The sequence below is a fragment of the Echinops telfairi genome, unplaced genomic scaffold (genome assembly GCF_000313985.2).
Source record: "Echinops telfairi isolate 266 unplaced genomic scaffold, ASM31398v2 ScPeMD7_60;HRSCAF=208, whole genome shotgun sequence".
In the NCBI taxonomy this organism is placed as follows: domain Eukaryota; kingdom Metazoa; phylum Chordata; class Mammalia; order Afrosoricida; family Tenrecidae; genus Echinops; species Echinops telfairi.
Window position 1 is genome coordinate 17,699,449 of NW_022103958.1, and position 16,491 is coordinate 17,715,939.

Genomic DNA, 16,491 nt, shown 5'->3' on the forward strand with positions numbered 1-16,491 from the left:
TGTTATGGCTGTCCAGTCCAGGGAGAACATGGGCAGCTAGTGGCTAAGGTTAACAATCTCCGCCCCAGAGCTTGTATTTTAAGTGAAATGAATGGGGAGGCTATTCCTGAACTCTTTGGTCAAATACTTGCTGTGTGCCTGTTCTGCAGTAGTCCCTGGTGGGCTGGGTAGACCCTGGTGGGGTGTGGTAGTCACTGGGGGCGTGTGGTAGTCCGTGGTGGGCTGGGTAGTCCCTGGTGGGGTGTGGTAGTCACTGGTGGGGTGTGGTAGTCCGTGGTGGGCTGGGTAGTCCCTGGTGGGGTGTGGTAGTCCCTGGTGGGGTGTGGCAGTCCCTGATGGGGTACAAGTAGTCCCTGGCAGAGTGCAGTAGACCCTGGTGGGATGTGGTAATCCCTGGTGGGGTGCAGTAGACCCTGGCAGGGTGCTGGGGACACAGCTGAATGTCACCTATAGTGCCCGCACCAACCTCTCCAAAGCCACATATTAAAAGTTAATTGAATAAATGAGTTAATTGGTTTTGCCATCCTTTTATTGGTGTTTCACTGGCCAAATTACAGCCCCGTAATTTCTCCTTCCCACCTTCCGGTGGGCTGAGTCCAGGGCTGTGTGTGCGGAACTCCCCAGGTCAGGTCAGGGTCTGAGACGAGTGGAAGGGCCCCTTCTTTCCCAGGCAGGAGGTGCTGCAGGTGCCTGGGGCTGTCTCAGCCCTGCCTTTCTCAGTATTGTGGCCCCACACAATGGTGGGGCACTTCCTGTCCTGGCTGGAGGAGGGATATTGAAAAGGCCCAATGTGGGCAGAAACACACACAGGATATGGGACCCTGAGGAACCCAGAGCTTCCAAAGGGCAGCAGGCAGCAGCTGGTCTCAGTTCAGTTTAAAGACTGAAGTCAAACGGGCCTGGACTCAGCTCAAGCCCCCCTACCACTTACTGGCCGTGGTCCCCTGGCTGGTTAACACCACCATCTTCACTACCACACCCTGTGCCAGAGGGCCACCTGGGCTCAGTTTGTCTGTTCGTTAAGCTTCAGCGGTTTCATCTGTGCGGTGCGGCCAAGGTTGACCCTTTTGGCTGTAAGGGACAGTGGTCGAGCTATCTCTCACCTTTCATGCTTGGGCCCTGGGATCCATCTGTCAGCATAGGCTTGCGTGTCGCTGTGATGCTGACCGGCTTCAGTGGAGCTTCGGGGTTAAGACAGACAAGAGAGAAAAGCCTAGTGGTCTGTTTCCCAAACAAGCAGCCAGTGAAAGCATTCGATCACCACAGTCCAATCTGCTGCCAGCCGTGGGGATTGTGCGGTTCACCCCACTATGTGTGGACGGCCGTGCGCCCGGCCAACCTGACGGAAGGCAGCAGCACTCACGGGGCTGTAAGGATCCAGCCCTGCATGGACCTGCGGCTTCGCTCTGTAGCACGCACTTGTGCTCTCGGCCTGTGGTAGACACTGTCACCGAAGCCGTGTGCAGACAGAAGGGCTGGCTGCCTCTGCTGAAGGAACTGGGCTCTTTGCATAACAGCCCACGGAGACTCTGCCGAGGCTGGAGCTGATGGTTCCGAGGCTGGGAGAAGAGGCCGGCCCAGATTCCCGGGGCCCTAGGGAAGGGCATGGGTGGTGGAGAGAGTGGGGATGTTGAAAAGGAAACCGCATTAGCATAGGCTCTGGCAGAGACTGCTCTGCCAAGCAATCAAGACTGCAAGTGAAAGGGAAATGAAATTGCTATTGTGCGCCTAGGTGACAGTTTCAACCCCCGCCCACTGGCTGGGGGTAAACAGTAATTAAAGGAAGGGAGCCCTGCTCTGCGGTGCAGCGGGAGTCTCTCTGGAGGAGTGTGGGCAGAGCACCCAGACTCTGTCTTCATTCCCGTCACCCCCCCACCCCGCCTCTCTGCAGGTAGAGCACTCTAACTGTCTTCTCTCCCCTCCCCACCCCCACAGGTGACCTGGTCTCTCGTGCCATGCACCACATGCAGGGCCGCCACCCCCTGTGTCCAGGCACCAGCCCCGCCCGGCAGGCCCGCCAGTCGCCACAGCCCGTCACCTGGTCCCCTGATGCCCTCCACACACTCTACTACTTCCTGCGCTGCCCACAGATGGAGTCCATGGAGAACCCCAACCTGGACCCCCCGAGAATGACCCTGAACAATGAACGGTAGGCATCCTCCCGGCAGAGCCCTGGAGCCGGACTGCAGTGCTCTAGGGGAAGGCCTGGCCCTGTGTGGAGGTCGCCCTGGACGCCTGCAGCACTGTCACTGAGGGGCAACACCAGCCCCCGTGCAGGGTCTGTGCCCACTCGAGCTCCCGAGCGGGTCTCTCTGGCTTTCGTTGCCTGTTTCATACAACAAGGTGCCCCCTCTGCCTGGAGAGGTGGGGGTGGGGGGTGAGGAAAGACACAAGACCGAGGCTGGGGGTAACCAGGACTTCGAGCCAGTTCTCCCAGTCAGCCAGGGCCAATGAAGCGGGACCAGAGTGGACCCCAGCCTGTAAACTGTGGGTGCATGGGGATGAGAACCAGGCAGGAGCAATGACGGGCCAGCAGCCTGCTCTCTGCTGCTCGTCCCACAGTTGACTTGCCAAGACCACACAGGCTGTGCGTGTGTCCGCTGCACCAGACCTACCTTCAGATGTTTATGGGGAAACTCCATTATCCCTTCGTTCCGCCTCTCTCCCCACAGACTTTTTGAGGCTCCCTCGTACATGCATATGTGTGTTAAATGTCTAATTATTTCAAAGCCACACTGTGACACAGATCCATTTGGAGCCAAGTGATTATCTGTGAATCATTCCAAGTGAGTAGTAACAGAAAAGAAGGATACATAACCTTTGCATTTTGGGCTCTAAAAGGAGGTCACCCTAAAAATACCCGGGCTCTCTGTGGCCTGGTGCCCAGCTGCCCTCCCTCAGTTGTCCCCAGACTGACAGGCCCTGGGGTCTTGAAGAGCCCCGCCTGCAAGCGCTGGTGACACTGAGCTCCAGTGCCACTGCAGGCTGGGCCCCTGTCCCCTCCATGCTGTCCCACCCTGCTGACCCTGCCAGGGCTCTGGGCCACCTTCTCTCCGTGTACCGAAAGGGGGTGGGGTCTATGAGGTGTGACTAAGCTCTGGTGTGACCGAGCTCTGCTTGCATGGATTTGAGGCTCTCTCTGGGTCTGTCTGTCTCTCATTCTTGCTCTCCTCCTACCCCTTTTCATTTCCTTGGAGTGCTTTCTGTCCTTTCCCAGGAGTATGGGGGACCGAGTCCACCGGCCAGAATTAGACAGAGCCTCCAGCTCCCACAGTGAGAGATGGAGCTTCCTCCTCCCGTAAAGAGTGACAGTCTGGGAAACTCACAGGGGTAGATCTCCCCTGTCCCAGAGGGTCACTGAGTGCCATCGACTGGAGGGCAGTGAGTCATTTGTTTTTCTGCCTCCTACAGTGGCCATGGGCACGTAACCTGGAGGCCTCTGTTGGGGGATTTGGTGGCTGTTTGAGCAGTCTCTTCCACATGGGCTAAGTCATCACTCAGTTTGAGGACATGGGTGGCCACTCAAGTCCTTGCTCAATCTGCTTATTTCTTTGAAGAAATACATCCTAATTCATTCATTCCAGTCACGGCTATCTGACCACGTCCATGCTGACAGAAGGAAGGCCCGGGCATCAAGCTTATTGTGACAGCCCTGGCTAAGACAGAAGCAGCAGGGTCTGGATGGCAAGTGGGGCAGCTTTGCAAGGACCGAGCAGAAGTTCCAGCATCTCTCCAACCGCTGCCCGTGTCCCCACCACCCGCTGGCTACAGCAAGCCAGGCAGCATCAGGAAAGCAGGCAGGGGCCTGGGTCAGACTCCAGCAAAGCCGTCTTAGTCATCTTTACCTGGCAGGGTACCTCTTGAAGTTAAAGCCAGCTCTTCCTTTCAGAGGGCATTCCCAGCAACTTCTGTTTCTCACGGGCCCACAGAGCCTCAGCACGGTGACCTCCGTTTTACAAAGAGGACACATGGCTGCAGGTCACTTAGCTGTCGGTGGCTGGACAAGTTGTTAAGCCAGGTGTCTCTGACCTCACGGCCCTTGCCTTTCACCTGGGGCAGACTGTGCCTCTCCCCCTGGACTCTGGGACCCACTTCTGAGGCTCAGAGCCCAGCCGGCTGGACCCAGGCCTGTGAGGCAGCTTCCTCCCGGGCATTCCAGCCTCACCTGCCTCTCCCCTCCCAGGCCCTTTCCTCCACTCGGCCAGAGCCTCCCTGCACCTCCCCAGGTCTCTTTCCTCCCAGCTGCCCTGCATCTCAGGCACCAGTACCACATGCGGCAGGCCCACAGCCAAGGTTAATCCCTACTGCTGCCCTGCTGGAAAAGTGAAAGAACTTCCTGTCATAGACCCAGGGTTGCCAGCAAGGGTGGGTGCCTCCTGCCTTAGAGGCCTGGAGGAGAATGTGCAAGCATCCAGCAAAGCATGGACCTTGCTAGATGTGCCCAGGACCAGGGCAATGAGCACTTTCCTCTGCAAAGAAGGGGGCCTCGCTGCTCGTCATCCTCCACGTGTTGCCTGTGAGAATGGGGACAGTGGCTGCAGTAGACACACAGGCCTGCCACTGCGTCAGGCACATTGCTGGAAGCCCCTGTCGCTGGCTGCCGTAGACACACAGGCCTGCCACTGCGTCAGGCACATTGCTGGAAGCCCCTGTCGCTGGCTGCAGTAGACACACAGGCCTGCCACTGCATCAGGCACATTGCTGGAAGCCCCTGTCGCTGGCTGCCATAGACACACAGGCCTGCCACTGCATCAGGCACATGGCTGGAAGCCCCTGTCGCTGGCAGAGAAGATGGGGAGCGGGGCAGGGGAAGCCAGATGTGGTTATCGGTGCAGAGGGGCTGAGACCGAGTGGTGGGCCAGTTCCCTCCATCAGGGCACATTTCCTGGAGAGCCTTGGGCTCACCAGGCTCAGTTCCAGACCACAGCTAAGAAATTGGACCTTTGAGGAAGACTGGGAATAATGGGGGCTCATTGGTGCCCCACAAGTGCATGTGGCCCCGTGCCCCCTCCCCAGCCTTTCATGGTGCCCCATCTCGAAGGGAGGCAGACTTCAGAAAGCTTGGGAGCTGAACCAGGAGGAGAGTGGGGGGCCCAGCCAGAGTCTGATGTGGGACGGAGCTAGGAAACATTAGCTGTCATGAATTCCCAGCCAGCCAGAGCCGAAAGCTATAACCCCCGAGTTTCAAGTGGCAGCAAAGTCACCCGTGGCAGACAGGTTTTAGAACTTCTGGACTAAAACACCAGAAGAAAGGCCTGGTTCCAACTCTGACACCTTGGGGTCACAATGGATGGTGACCTGACGCGGTGCTAGGAGATGAACCCCTCGGGCCGGGAGGTGCCCACAGTGCACAGCGGCCACAGCAGTGGACCCGAGCAGACAGGGACCGTGAAGATGGTGCGGGACCGGGTGGCACTGCATCCTGAGGTGCACGCAGGGGGATGGCCCTGAGTCGGAACCGACTCAACAGCGACTAACAGCAGTCGAGTGAAGTGCTCAGTGCCTGGCTCGGTAAAGTGGCCAGTACTGACTGGATAGGGAGGAGCCCTGGTGGCGTCGTGGTTATGCACTGGGCTGAGATCTGAAAGCCCAGTAGTTCGAAACCACCAGCCACTCCTCAGGAGAACAATGGAGCTTTCTGTTCCTGGAAACAGTTAACGAAATTCAGGGGGCAGTTCTACCCTGTCCTATGGGGTGGCTGTGAATTGGCATCGACTCGGTGGCAGCGAGTGAGTATTAAATAGTGACTGCCACCAACCGCATCTTCATCTTCCTGAGGATTACAAACTCATACGCAGACGTGGAGATAATGTTGAACACGCACAATAGGCTCTCTTCGTTGACATCGTATGACACTTCAGATCATGTTCTCCAATGGCATCAGGGTCAGTCACACTACCAGTGCCACCAGAACCTGCCACCGGCCGCTCACTGCAGCGTCACTCAGCAGTGACAGGTACCATCTGATGTGCTTCCCTGCATCCACTCCTACTGCGCTTCTGTCGGCCAGTGGAGAAGGGGTCCAGGAGGAGCAGAGGGACCTAGGTGGTTGAGTCCCCTTGCATTATGTCAACCTTCAGGCTCTGGATTCAAATCTCAGCTCTGCTCGTTACCCAGCTGGGTGGCCTCAGACAGGCCCTTTGGCCTCTGCACCTCAGTCTCCTCGTCTGAGAAAGAAAATAGTAGTCCTGCCTGCCTGGGGCATCCTGGGGGTTACATGAGCTAGTCTACATAAGTATACAGACGAACGTCTGGCGCTCGGGGTACCAGCCTTCATCATCGTCATCACCCGTCATTATCATCCTTGTACTCATTTTCAGGAGGATCTCAAGAAGATTAGAGGGGGTACTTGTGAGGTGGCATGAGAGGACAGCCACCGAGGATGGGGAAGAGTGGCATGAGAACATTTGCTGCTTCAAAGTACTTATTTCAAGGCAGACGTGGTCTGTGTTTTGAAATTGCAGAAGTTTGGTCTTGCTTTTTGTTTTGCCTTGTACTTGAAGTTAACACTGACTATTGTTGACGCCGGCAAATGCGTCTAGGTCAGATTTCTGTGGCTCCCCAGCGCAGCACGGCATCCTCAGAGGGGCTGCGGTGTGATGGCCCAGGCCCAGCCCCTCAACCCCAGGTTCTGTGACCCCCCAACAAGTTACCTCACTGCTTGGACCCTCTGTTTCTTTGTATGTAGAGACCCAAGCTGTGCCTGTTCCCCGAGGCAGCTCCCCAAGTCCTGGGGAAATGCCCCACACAAGTGAGGTTCTGTCAAGAGGAGGGGCCCCTCTTTGTTCCGTTCCAGATGTAGAAGGGGGGACGGCTCCCCTCAGACACCAGCACTTTACATAAAGAAGCAGCGCCCACAGATTGGCTGTGTGTTCGCTGAAGAAGCAGGCTCGTTAATCTGCTCAGCTTGCAAAAGTGTTTTCTTATCAGATAATAGAGATGATGGCAGTGGTGGCTCCATCCCACTGACTTGTGGTTCCCATAAATACCACTTCAAGAAGATTTGCACTGTTAAGCTTTTTTCTCTCTTTTCCTCACCCCCCTTTTTGTGCATGAAGTTTCCATCTGTTTACCCAAAATGGAAGCAAAAGAGATGAGAATAACTATTGGGTGAATTCAGTACATGTTTCTGTATATTCCCCGGACTGGCACATCTCATAACCTCCAAGGTGACCTGTTGATGGTCTACAGCTCCGGCAGAAAAACGGCCCCGCCCACCCGGGCCTCCTCCACCCACTTCCCGCTGGTTTCCTTCCAAAAACTTTCCTCAACCTGGAATTACCTCGTTCGCTCCTTTATTTCTTTGCCTGCCCCTTGCTCCCCTCAGGAAGGTAAGCACCGTGGGTCGGCCAGGTCCCCAGCACCTAAAAAAGCCCCTGAACCTCATGGACCTTTCAACGCCTGGTTCAGGTCATGAAAGGAGCCCCGGGAAGCTAACGATGGGCCCTGTGGAGTCAGAGCGCCTGAGATCTGGGGCTCTGCTCATTTACTTCTCATGTGATGGTGAGCAAGTCAGTTCATTTCTCCGGCTTGCGTGGCCCCAGTTGTAAATGGAAAATGACAGCTGGTTTCAGACAGTATTGGTGGGGGTTCAAATGAGGCAAAAGACTTGGCACAGGGTACCTTCTAAGCACCTTGCAGCAGTATTATTAACATCATCAACCTATACCCACTACCACTCAACCTATAGAAGGACAAAGTGAATGGAAATGCATCTAATGCATACATAATCCAAAACTAATGGCACTTCAAAGAAATCACACATGTTCAGAACGCGTGTGCTTCCCCTCTCTTACGTACTCATTCAACCACACTCCTCCTAAGGTCCCTGCCCCATATGCCCTCTTCGCCCAGCCCTGACCACAGCCAGGAGCCCAGGTGAGCAACAGCGAAGATGCGGCCAACCAGACGGTGCAAATGACTGAGCACACGTGAGGTCTGTTTGAGCAGAGATAGCTACACACGCTTGATGTCCACCACCCATACACTTCCAAGAACGCTAAAAACTAGATTCCTGCCACCCACAGACGGACTCCCAGGCCAAGCAGACTGCGTCTCCAGCACTCACTCAAGTTAGTGGTGTGTCTCCGGCCCTGCTTGCTGGCCCCGCCGTGGTACCTATGCATGGTGGGCAGCCGTTGCTGAGTTTAGGCTTGAGACCCAGTGCCATGGTCTTCTCTGAGGCTGTCTTACAGAATGGGAGGGCCCCATGGGCTAGGCTATAGACTTCTGCCCAGGCAGCAGTGGCAGCGTCTAGATGAAGGTTTACATCTGTACAGCGCTTTAAACACGTGGCTCTCTAGCAGAGCCTCGTGGCAGCTCCCAGAGAAACCTGTGCCTGCTTGCAGATGAGCAGGCAGAGGTTCTGAGTGGGTAAGGGCCTGCCCCCCAGGGTCATGCATGGGGCAAGGCAGAGAAGGGGGACTCTAAGAATGCTTTGAATTCACAGTGTCTGGGGAGCCAAGTCCCTCCCACCCCCAGGAGGGAGAAGGCAAGGAGACAGCCTGGTGTCTCAGTCAGCTTCCTGTGCCCAGTGTGCCACGGCAGCTCTCTCATCTCCACAAGCGAGCTCGCTGGCTCTGGCTGGCTCTGGAGTAGGCAGCCTCCAGGTGGGCATCTCTCCAGCATCTGTGCAGAAGCCAGGGAGGAGAGCAGACAAAGAACGTGGTGTGCCTACAACTTCCTGCCTCATTGTCGGCCCCTTCGGTCCACACAGGCACAGAGACGGGGAGCTGCCGGGCCTGGGGCGCCGTGTGTGTGTGGAGGTTTCTGTGACATGGGAAGCAGCAACCCCCTTGGTTTGTGGTATTGCCAGGCTCTCCGGCCTGGGAAGTCCCAGGTCCAAAGGGAATTGTTGTTGTTTTCTTAAACAAGGCAGCTTCCCAGAGCCGACTGTAGACATGTCAGGCACGGAAGGTGGGGGCAGGAGCCAAGCTGAATTGGTTTCTGACTGACCTGCTCTTACTTGCCTGCCAGGCGGTCTTGAGAGCTCTCTTCTCCGATACGATCTCTGTGTCTGTGTCTTCCCCTCCCGCCCGCCTCGATAGGTGCAGGTCTTCATGAGGAAGGCTCCCAAGGCCACACCTCCTTAGCTCCGAGGCCAGGCCCGGCCCAGCCTCCGGCTCCCTGAGCCAGTGAGGGTCAGGGTCTGTGGGTGCCACAGCTGGAGTCTGGGCGGGGCAGCGAAGTGGGACCACTGAGGCACGCCTTCCTCCCATCGTGCCTGCCAGCCAGCGGTGTCTGAGCGTGTCCTGGGGGGCAGTTTCGCATCTCTTTTAGAACCAGACAGGTTGCTATCTGAGTAGCCTCAGATCAGCCTTGGTGACCACGTCTGTCATACGCAGGCCAGGGATGCCTCGTCCCTCGTAGGGTGGGGGTATGCAGAGTGCTGGACAGTAGGCTCGCAGCAAATCTCAGGAGGCCGTGCCAGGGTCTTCCTCCCTAAAGCTGCAGAAAGCCGGGTTGGACTGCCCCCTGTCCAGGAGCCTGACCCACATTTGCCTCTTTCTCTGGTTGGGCTGGAAGGCCTCTCTGCCCATGACCCCATACCCACCTAAGTACCTGTCAGAATGCCCAGCCCTATAGACATGTGTGTATCTGCCAGTCAGTTCTCAAGAGTCTCATTCTCTGCTGCCTCCTAGAAGCTTCTGGAAACATCTTTCTGGCCAGGCTGTGACCAGCCGCTGAATCCAATGGGGGATAGCTACCCCGAACCAAAGCTCCCAGCCCCACCCTGCTGTCTTGTGGGTGTCCATGAGACAAATGAGACAGTCTTGTTGTCTGAGGCTGACGGGTGGCGGCAGGGACCCTCGGCAGGGCTTGTGTGGGAGCAGAGCGGGCTGGAAGCCCTGCCTGGCTGGCTTCCATGTGGTGAAAGAACTTGTGGTTTCTGTCAACCACCACAGATGCTGAACTCAGTGGAGAAAGCAAAGTTCTTGCCCACAGCAGCAAGGAGCTCCGTCCGGGAGGTGCCAGCCCAATACAGTGGATGGAGACCAGGCGTGTGGGGAGGGGGGATACGCTGCCCTGCTGGGGCAGCCATGCTGGGAGGAGGCCTGCCTGAGAGTTGGGGCACATGCCTCGGACCCTGGGGAGCTCGGCATAAGAAAGGGGTGGCGGCCAGCCTGCGGTCTCAGCTGGAATCTATGCTACCTCACCCCCCTAATAAGATGCCACCCTGGAGCCTGGCCCAATTACCAGATGGCTGTGCGCCCTCCACGAGCCCATTGACAACTGTGGCACCTGCCTTTTCCGTCCTGGACTTCAGCTTCATCCCACGTCCTCTGCCTGCCCAGCAGCTGCCGCGGCCCCTGTCTGTCTAACTCTTCCCCAGGAAGCTGTTCCTGATTAGAGAATGTTCACATGATAAAGCCATGGTCTCTTTAGTTATCTCAAAGTTAGCGGGGGGTTTTGTTGTTGTTTGTTTTTCTGGAAAGAACCATTGGCCAATATTCATGCTGGTTGAGCCCCCAAGAGTGAAAAATGAAGAAATGTCCCCTTCTGCTGTTTTATATGATTGGCTCTGGCCTGTGGAGCTCTTGGAAATAGTTCTGTAGTGAGGGCGGACCCCGGAAACAAGGCTGGGAGCGAGAGGGCCTTGTCCCTGGGGAATAAGACACAGGCACACGCCTGCAGAATCAAAGCCTGAGGTGCTGATGGGAGGGTCTGCACTGAGGGATGGAGCGGCCTTGGCAGACAAAGCCTCCTTTGCTTGTCAGCAAGAACAAGTGCACACAAAGCCGGTGCCAGTGCCGGGTGGTGGGCGGGAAGCTCCTTCCGAGGGGCTGGGCAGGGAGGGCCTGGCGCTGCCTGGCGGGAGAGGATGTGCCAGTCAGAGGGACACTGTGTACAAAGGGCCTTTAGCCAAGTGACCAGATGTTCCAGTTTGCCACAGGCGGTGCAAGCTCCTCCTGGTGGCGGTCCCTCTCAAAAGTGGTCCCGTTTGGGTGATGAATCTCTGGTTACTGTGCCTCCCTGAGACAAAGGGGTGAGTCGGGGTCCTGAAGATGGAAGGTCGGAGTTGATTTCCAACTCTCAGCCACAGTGTGCCCAAGGCCCATCTCCAGGCCTTTCTTCTAAGGCCCCTCTGCAGACTTGAACCTTCAGGAGCTGAGCAGCCCCCAGGGATGCCTGGGATAGGCTTGAGAGCAGTCCAACGACAAGGTCTATGTCAAGGGTTGAAAACAGTGCCCAGTGCTTCCTAACGTCCATGGTTGCTGTCTCCTTCTATCCCTGATTGCCTTAGAGTCGTGCCAGGATGGGCCCGTGGTCACACAGGGATGTCCTAGGCTGCTGCTAACTTTCAGACTCTCGGCTCCCAGCTGGGGCCTGCAGGAGAAGACCTGGGGAGAGGCATAGACACGGCGCCCAGGCTCCGACGAGGACTGGGTTAGAGTCTAACTTCACATCTGTCTGTGTATCTGACCGAGTGGAGCTTTCTCTAGTACCTCTAATGCGCACCAGATGAATGTAATAAGGAAAGTACCCCCCTCTCCCCCAGCGAAGCCCTAAGCTGAGCCTCCAGCAGGACCCGCCTGCGCTGGGGCAGCCCCGCGTCTGAGCTGCTCCGGGGAGAAAGCTCTGGGGTCAGAAGGAAAAAGCTTGCCCCACTCTGACTCCCCGCTGAGCCAAACCAGTCTGGTTCACCGAGCAATTCAAGAGAAGTAATTAGTCCAAGGTGCAAACCGGACTAGAATCGCTCTTTGTGCTGGGAGCCAGTCTGACTTCAGTGGGACAGTGTTGGGTTTATTCTACGTGGCCCTTTCGACTTGGTCGTCGGCCACGTGGCTCTCAGGAAACCGTGGGGAGCTGTGGCAAGCGCCAAGCAGCTGCTGCTGCAGAGCCAACCGGGCCCTCCCAGAGCAGTCTGCCGTGCAGCCACCGCCAGGCTGGGAGAAGCCCTGGCCTCTTTCTTCGCAGGCCTCTGATGATGCCAGTCTTCGCCCAGCCCAGGCAGTGTGGCAGGGAAGTAGGGGACACCCTGAAAGACCAAGGTCGATGAGAAGGGGTGAGTGCAAGGGAGGGTTGCCCCATGAAGCCCAAGCTTGCCTTAGACTCCCACTGAAGGTGCAGTGAAGGCAGGGGAAGAATTTAGGGCTGAGGGTGGAAAGTATTCGGGCCACCCCTCTCTCTCTTGCCCAGGGCCTTCAGTTCTCAGGCCCATCCCTTTCTGATCCCTCCTCTCCTGCAGTCAGGGCTCACAGGCGTGGCAGGCAGCATTAAGTGGGATGGGGGAATGGGGAAGCTACAGCCTGAGGCATACACTGCCCATAGCCTAGAGGTGACAGGAGCCAGAGCCAGGTCAGAAGTTAAATGGAGGCCAGTCGTCCTGAGGCTAAGCTTGGAAGAGATTGGGGCATCGCTATGTCCAGGTCTGCCTGACTGCTTGGGCAGTTGAGGGGCAAGCACAGGCCGCCCCAGGTACGCCCCTGCCCCGTAACAGGCAGAGGCCCGAGGCCTCCTTACACTGGGCCCGCCGCTCACATGGGCCTCCCATTACAGGCTTGTGCCCCATCTGCCAACTTGCCAATCCCTCCAGGCCCCTACCCACACCAAGAACGAACAGAGCCTGCTTTGAGCTCGAAATTGGAGGCGTTTCCTGTTCCCTGTTGTTTAGACACCGCTTATAGGACTGTAATCCCAATAAATAATACGCTTGCTGAGTGGGATAAGGTCCCCCCCCCCCCCAACCAGGCTGCAGGGACCTCTTAAAACCAAGGCCTTAAGAAGTTTATTCTTGCATTTTTTAAGAAGGGGAAAAGAAAAGGCTGTTACAGGCCTAGGCCTGCTGTGGGGCCTCCTGGGACCATTGGGTTGAAATAACCAGGCACATCTGTACGTTAGAACCAGAGGCAGAGACGGAAGGACAGCACCAGGCTCCAGCTCCCTGCTACTGCAGACCTGCCCTAGCGCCGGGTCCCAGAGTCAGTCACTCCACCTCTCTGTGTCTCCATCTCCTCCTTCAGAAACCGAGGAGCGCTGGCCTTGGATCGATCCAGAGCTGTGCATGTCAGAAGACCCACTGCCCCGGGCTCCCCTCACTAACAGTCACCTTTTAAACAGGTGCAATGAGAAAATCGAAACTGGAAAACCAACCAAGCAGCTCCGTCAGGTGGCTTAGCTTCAGCCCCACACAGCACCTGGGGCCTGCAGGCAAGGGGGAACTTCTGCAATAATCCTGTGCCCACCCTCACACCACCCAGGCCATGCCCCACTGGTGGTCACTCCTCTCACCGGCCAATTTGCTGGGGACTGCCAAGGTCGAGAGCCTGCACTACTGAAAGACTTTGCAGACCACTCTGGGTGGACATAGTGGCTGTATTTGTTTGTTTGTTTGTTAGTTTCCTGTCTATTTTTTGAGTCAGGATAGAGTGGGTGGTGGGCAGCTCGCTGGCAGGCTTTTGCAAGCTTTTCGTGTTTATGCTTGCTTGCAGCAGGGGCGGGGGATTGGCTGAACTTTAAGAAGCCTGGAGCTGAGGCATTTAACAGGACGGGGTTCCTCAGCTGTTTTTGCTACTCTGTGTTTTCCCTGTTAGCTTCGTAATTAACAGCGTTGAACAGTTACCGAGAAACCTGCTGTGCTCAGCACTTTACATCCATCCTTCCAACTCTACCGTGAGTCAGTCCTGTGACGCACCCCCATCTCGCTGGTGAGGACACTGAGGCTGAGAAAGGTGTGATAACTTGTGCAAGATCACACAACTGGATTCCCTGGGGGTGCATGCCCTGTTTGTTCCACCCCAGCCATTGGTCACTGTGCCTGGGGAGTCAGCTGGTCTCCAGTGGAGTCGGGGATCCTGGGGAGAAGGGTTTTCAGGTTGCAGAAAATCTGGGACCGAGAATACACGCAGTCTGCCCAGAGTCCTTGAGTCAGTCCATTTGCTTGGAGCAAGCTGGGCCTTTCTCACAGGAAGGAGTCTAGAACCCCAGATCCCCTGAGCACCAGGCACTGCCCCTCTCTGGGATTCCCCAGCCCGAGTGGACCTGGGCGCAGACTCCCAGGGCTGCACCTATTGTCCAAGCGTCTGTCTCCCTTCCAGTGCCATGAGTCCAGCCAGAGTCCCGGCGTCCCCATGTGTATGCAGGCAGCTGTGCACCTTGGGTTTTTGTTTTTGTTTTCAGTAGCTTATTTTTAGGAGTAGGGCACAGGGCCTGTTTTTCCAACTCACCCCTGGGTGGACTTGAACCTGTAGCCTTTCGGTTAATAACCAAGTCTCTGACTCACTGCCATCGAGGAATTCTGACTCCTAGTGACTCTATCGGAACTGCCCTGTGAGTTCCTGAGACGGCCGCTCTTTAAGGAAATAGAAAGCCTCATCGTTCTCCCGAGGAGCAGCTAGTGGTTTTGAACAGCTGCTCTGGAGGTTGGCGGCCCAACTCATACGCACTACGCCACCAGGGCTCCAGTTTATGCATTTGCACTGCTCACAAACTCCACAAGGATCTGCCACATTCCTCAAGAGTGGCCTGAGTCCCAAAGGTCCTTTCAAGGAGTCCACAAGGTCAAGGTGGTTTTCAGAGTATTAAGAAGTCATTTGCCTTTTCACTCTTGTTTTCTCGTGAGGATCCACGGGCGTCTTCCACGGGCTTCCTGACCAACCTGTGATTGACCTTACCACCCTGGCAATTTCTGATAATAGTAAATATCGATAGATATAGCCCCTTAACAAAAATTCTTTAGGGTCCTCCATAATTATTTGACTTGTGAAAGAGGTGAGGATCCCTGAGACTGAACAATTTGAGACCTGCTGTTGTAAGGTATCAGACCTACCTGGAGCTGGAAGGACCCAGAGGGCAAAGGGGCTGAGCAGTTTCTTCAGTCCTGACCCAGGCTCCCTGCTCCAGCGATCCGACTCCTGCATTCTAATGCAGGGGAAGTCTTGCAGCCCCGGGGAAAGGCACCAAGAGGGGAGCAGCCCTTTTCTTCGAGAGGGAACAAGGCAAAAAGACCCTGGTGGCCAAGCAAACCCCAGCCATTCGAAGCATTCCTCCTACGGGACCTTCACCCTGGAGTTGTGGCTTAGCAATAGCCCCTGCAAATGGGAGTTTTTAATCAGGATTTTCCAGAAAGTCCAGTAATGCAAGCCAGCCCTTTTCAGCATCCCTGAGGGGCTAGATGACATTACCAGGGGGAAAATGGTAGCCTGGGACCCACATCCTTTGGAAAGAATGGTAGTGAGGAAGTCCATGACTTGCTTAGCGCCTTCCTAGCGCTGCACCTGGTGCTACCTGGTGATATCAGACCATCCATCTGACCTTCCCAAGGTCTGACCCCAGGTCAGAGCCTGGAGAGGCCAATGAGAACGGGCTGAGGAGCTCAGTTTGGGGCTGACACAGCCTTGTTTTAGACTGGTGGGCACCAGCTCCCATCCCAGAAGCAGAGGGATAATCTCAAACTCAAGATTCCTGTGTGTGGAGAATATTAATCAGTGTTCAGGAAACAGAAACCACTCTAGGTATTTAAGCAGGAAGGGATTTGATACAGGGAATTAGGTGCTAACCAAAGCAGGGCTCAAGGAGCAGGGTTTAGGCCGGGTCTCCAGGAATAACTCCAAGAACAATACAGAACCAGTCCATCCTGGGACTTGCTACCTCTGAGACCACCCCCTGGAGTGGCAATTCAGGTCTGCAGGTAGAGGCATGAAATCTCTGCTCTTGCTTTCACCACACTCGCTGGCTCTAGAGCACCCAGGAAACCAAGCAGAGCTCCTGCTTTTCTGGCCTGGCGAGCCTGCAGAAAAGACAACGGGGGTGGGGGCGGGGAGGTGGGGGGGGGTGTAGGTTGTCACAAAGGTAGCCTCTGCCTCACATTTACCTACCAGGCCTCACTCAGTCTCCTGCACCTGCCCTTGAAGGTTGAGACCAATTTACATCTAGAACCCTAGCTGCAAAGGTGCCTGGGAAATGTAGTTTTCTGCATCTCCAACTAAGACCATAAAACAGGCCGAACGACAGTCTGAGATGCTCACCTTCCTGGCACAATCGCTGAAGACAATGGGTGCACTAGCAAATGTAGTGAAGAAAGATGATGGTGCCCGGCTGTCAAAATATAAAGAATCTGGGGTCCTATAGGCTGGAAGATAAACAAAGGGCCATCTAACTGAGAAACAACAAAGCCCACATGGAAGAAGCACACCAGCCTGTGACATCACAAGGCATCAAAGGGATCAGATATCAGGCATCAAAGACCAAAAAAAACCCCCAAAATCATAGCATTGTGAATGAGGGGGAGTGCAGATTGGGGACCCAAGGCCCATCTGTGGGAAATTGGACATCCCATTGGGCTGTGGGAAGGAGACGAGCCAGTCAGGGTGCAGTGTAGCAGTGATGAAACATACAATTTTCCTCTGGTTCTTGAATGCTTCCTCTCCCCCACTATCATGATCCCAATTCTACCTTACAAATCCGGCCGGACCAGAGGATGTACACTGGTACAGATAGGAACTGGAAACACAGGGAATCCAGGACAGATGAACCCCTCAGGACCAGTGG

General features: G+C 55.8%; 1 protein-coding gene across 1 annotated transcript in view; it reads left to right on the plus strand.

Annotated features, from left to right (window-relative positions):
- ABTB2 (ankyrin repeat and BTB domain containing 2) overlaps positions 1-16,491 on the plus strand; it is a 194,418-nt gene that overhangs the window by 151,203 nt on the left and 26,724 nt on the right. Inside the window, exon 3 of the mRNA XM_004708282.2 lies at positions 1,936-2,149. Coding sequence (XP_004708339.1) covers positions 1,936-2,149 — 214 coding nt within the window. The remainder of the gene's footprint in view (positions 1-1,935; positions 2,150-16,491) is intronic.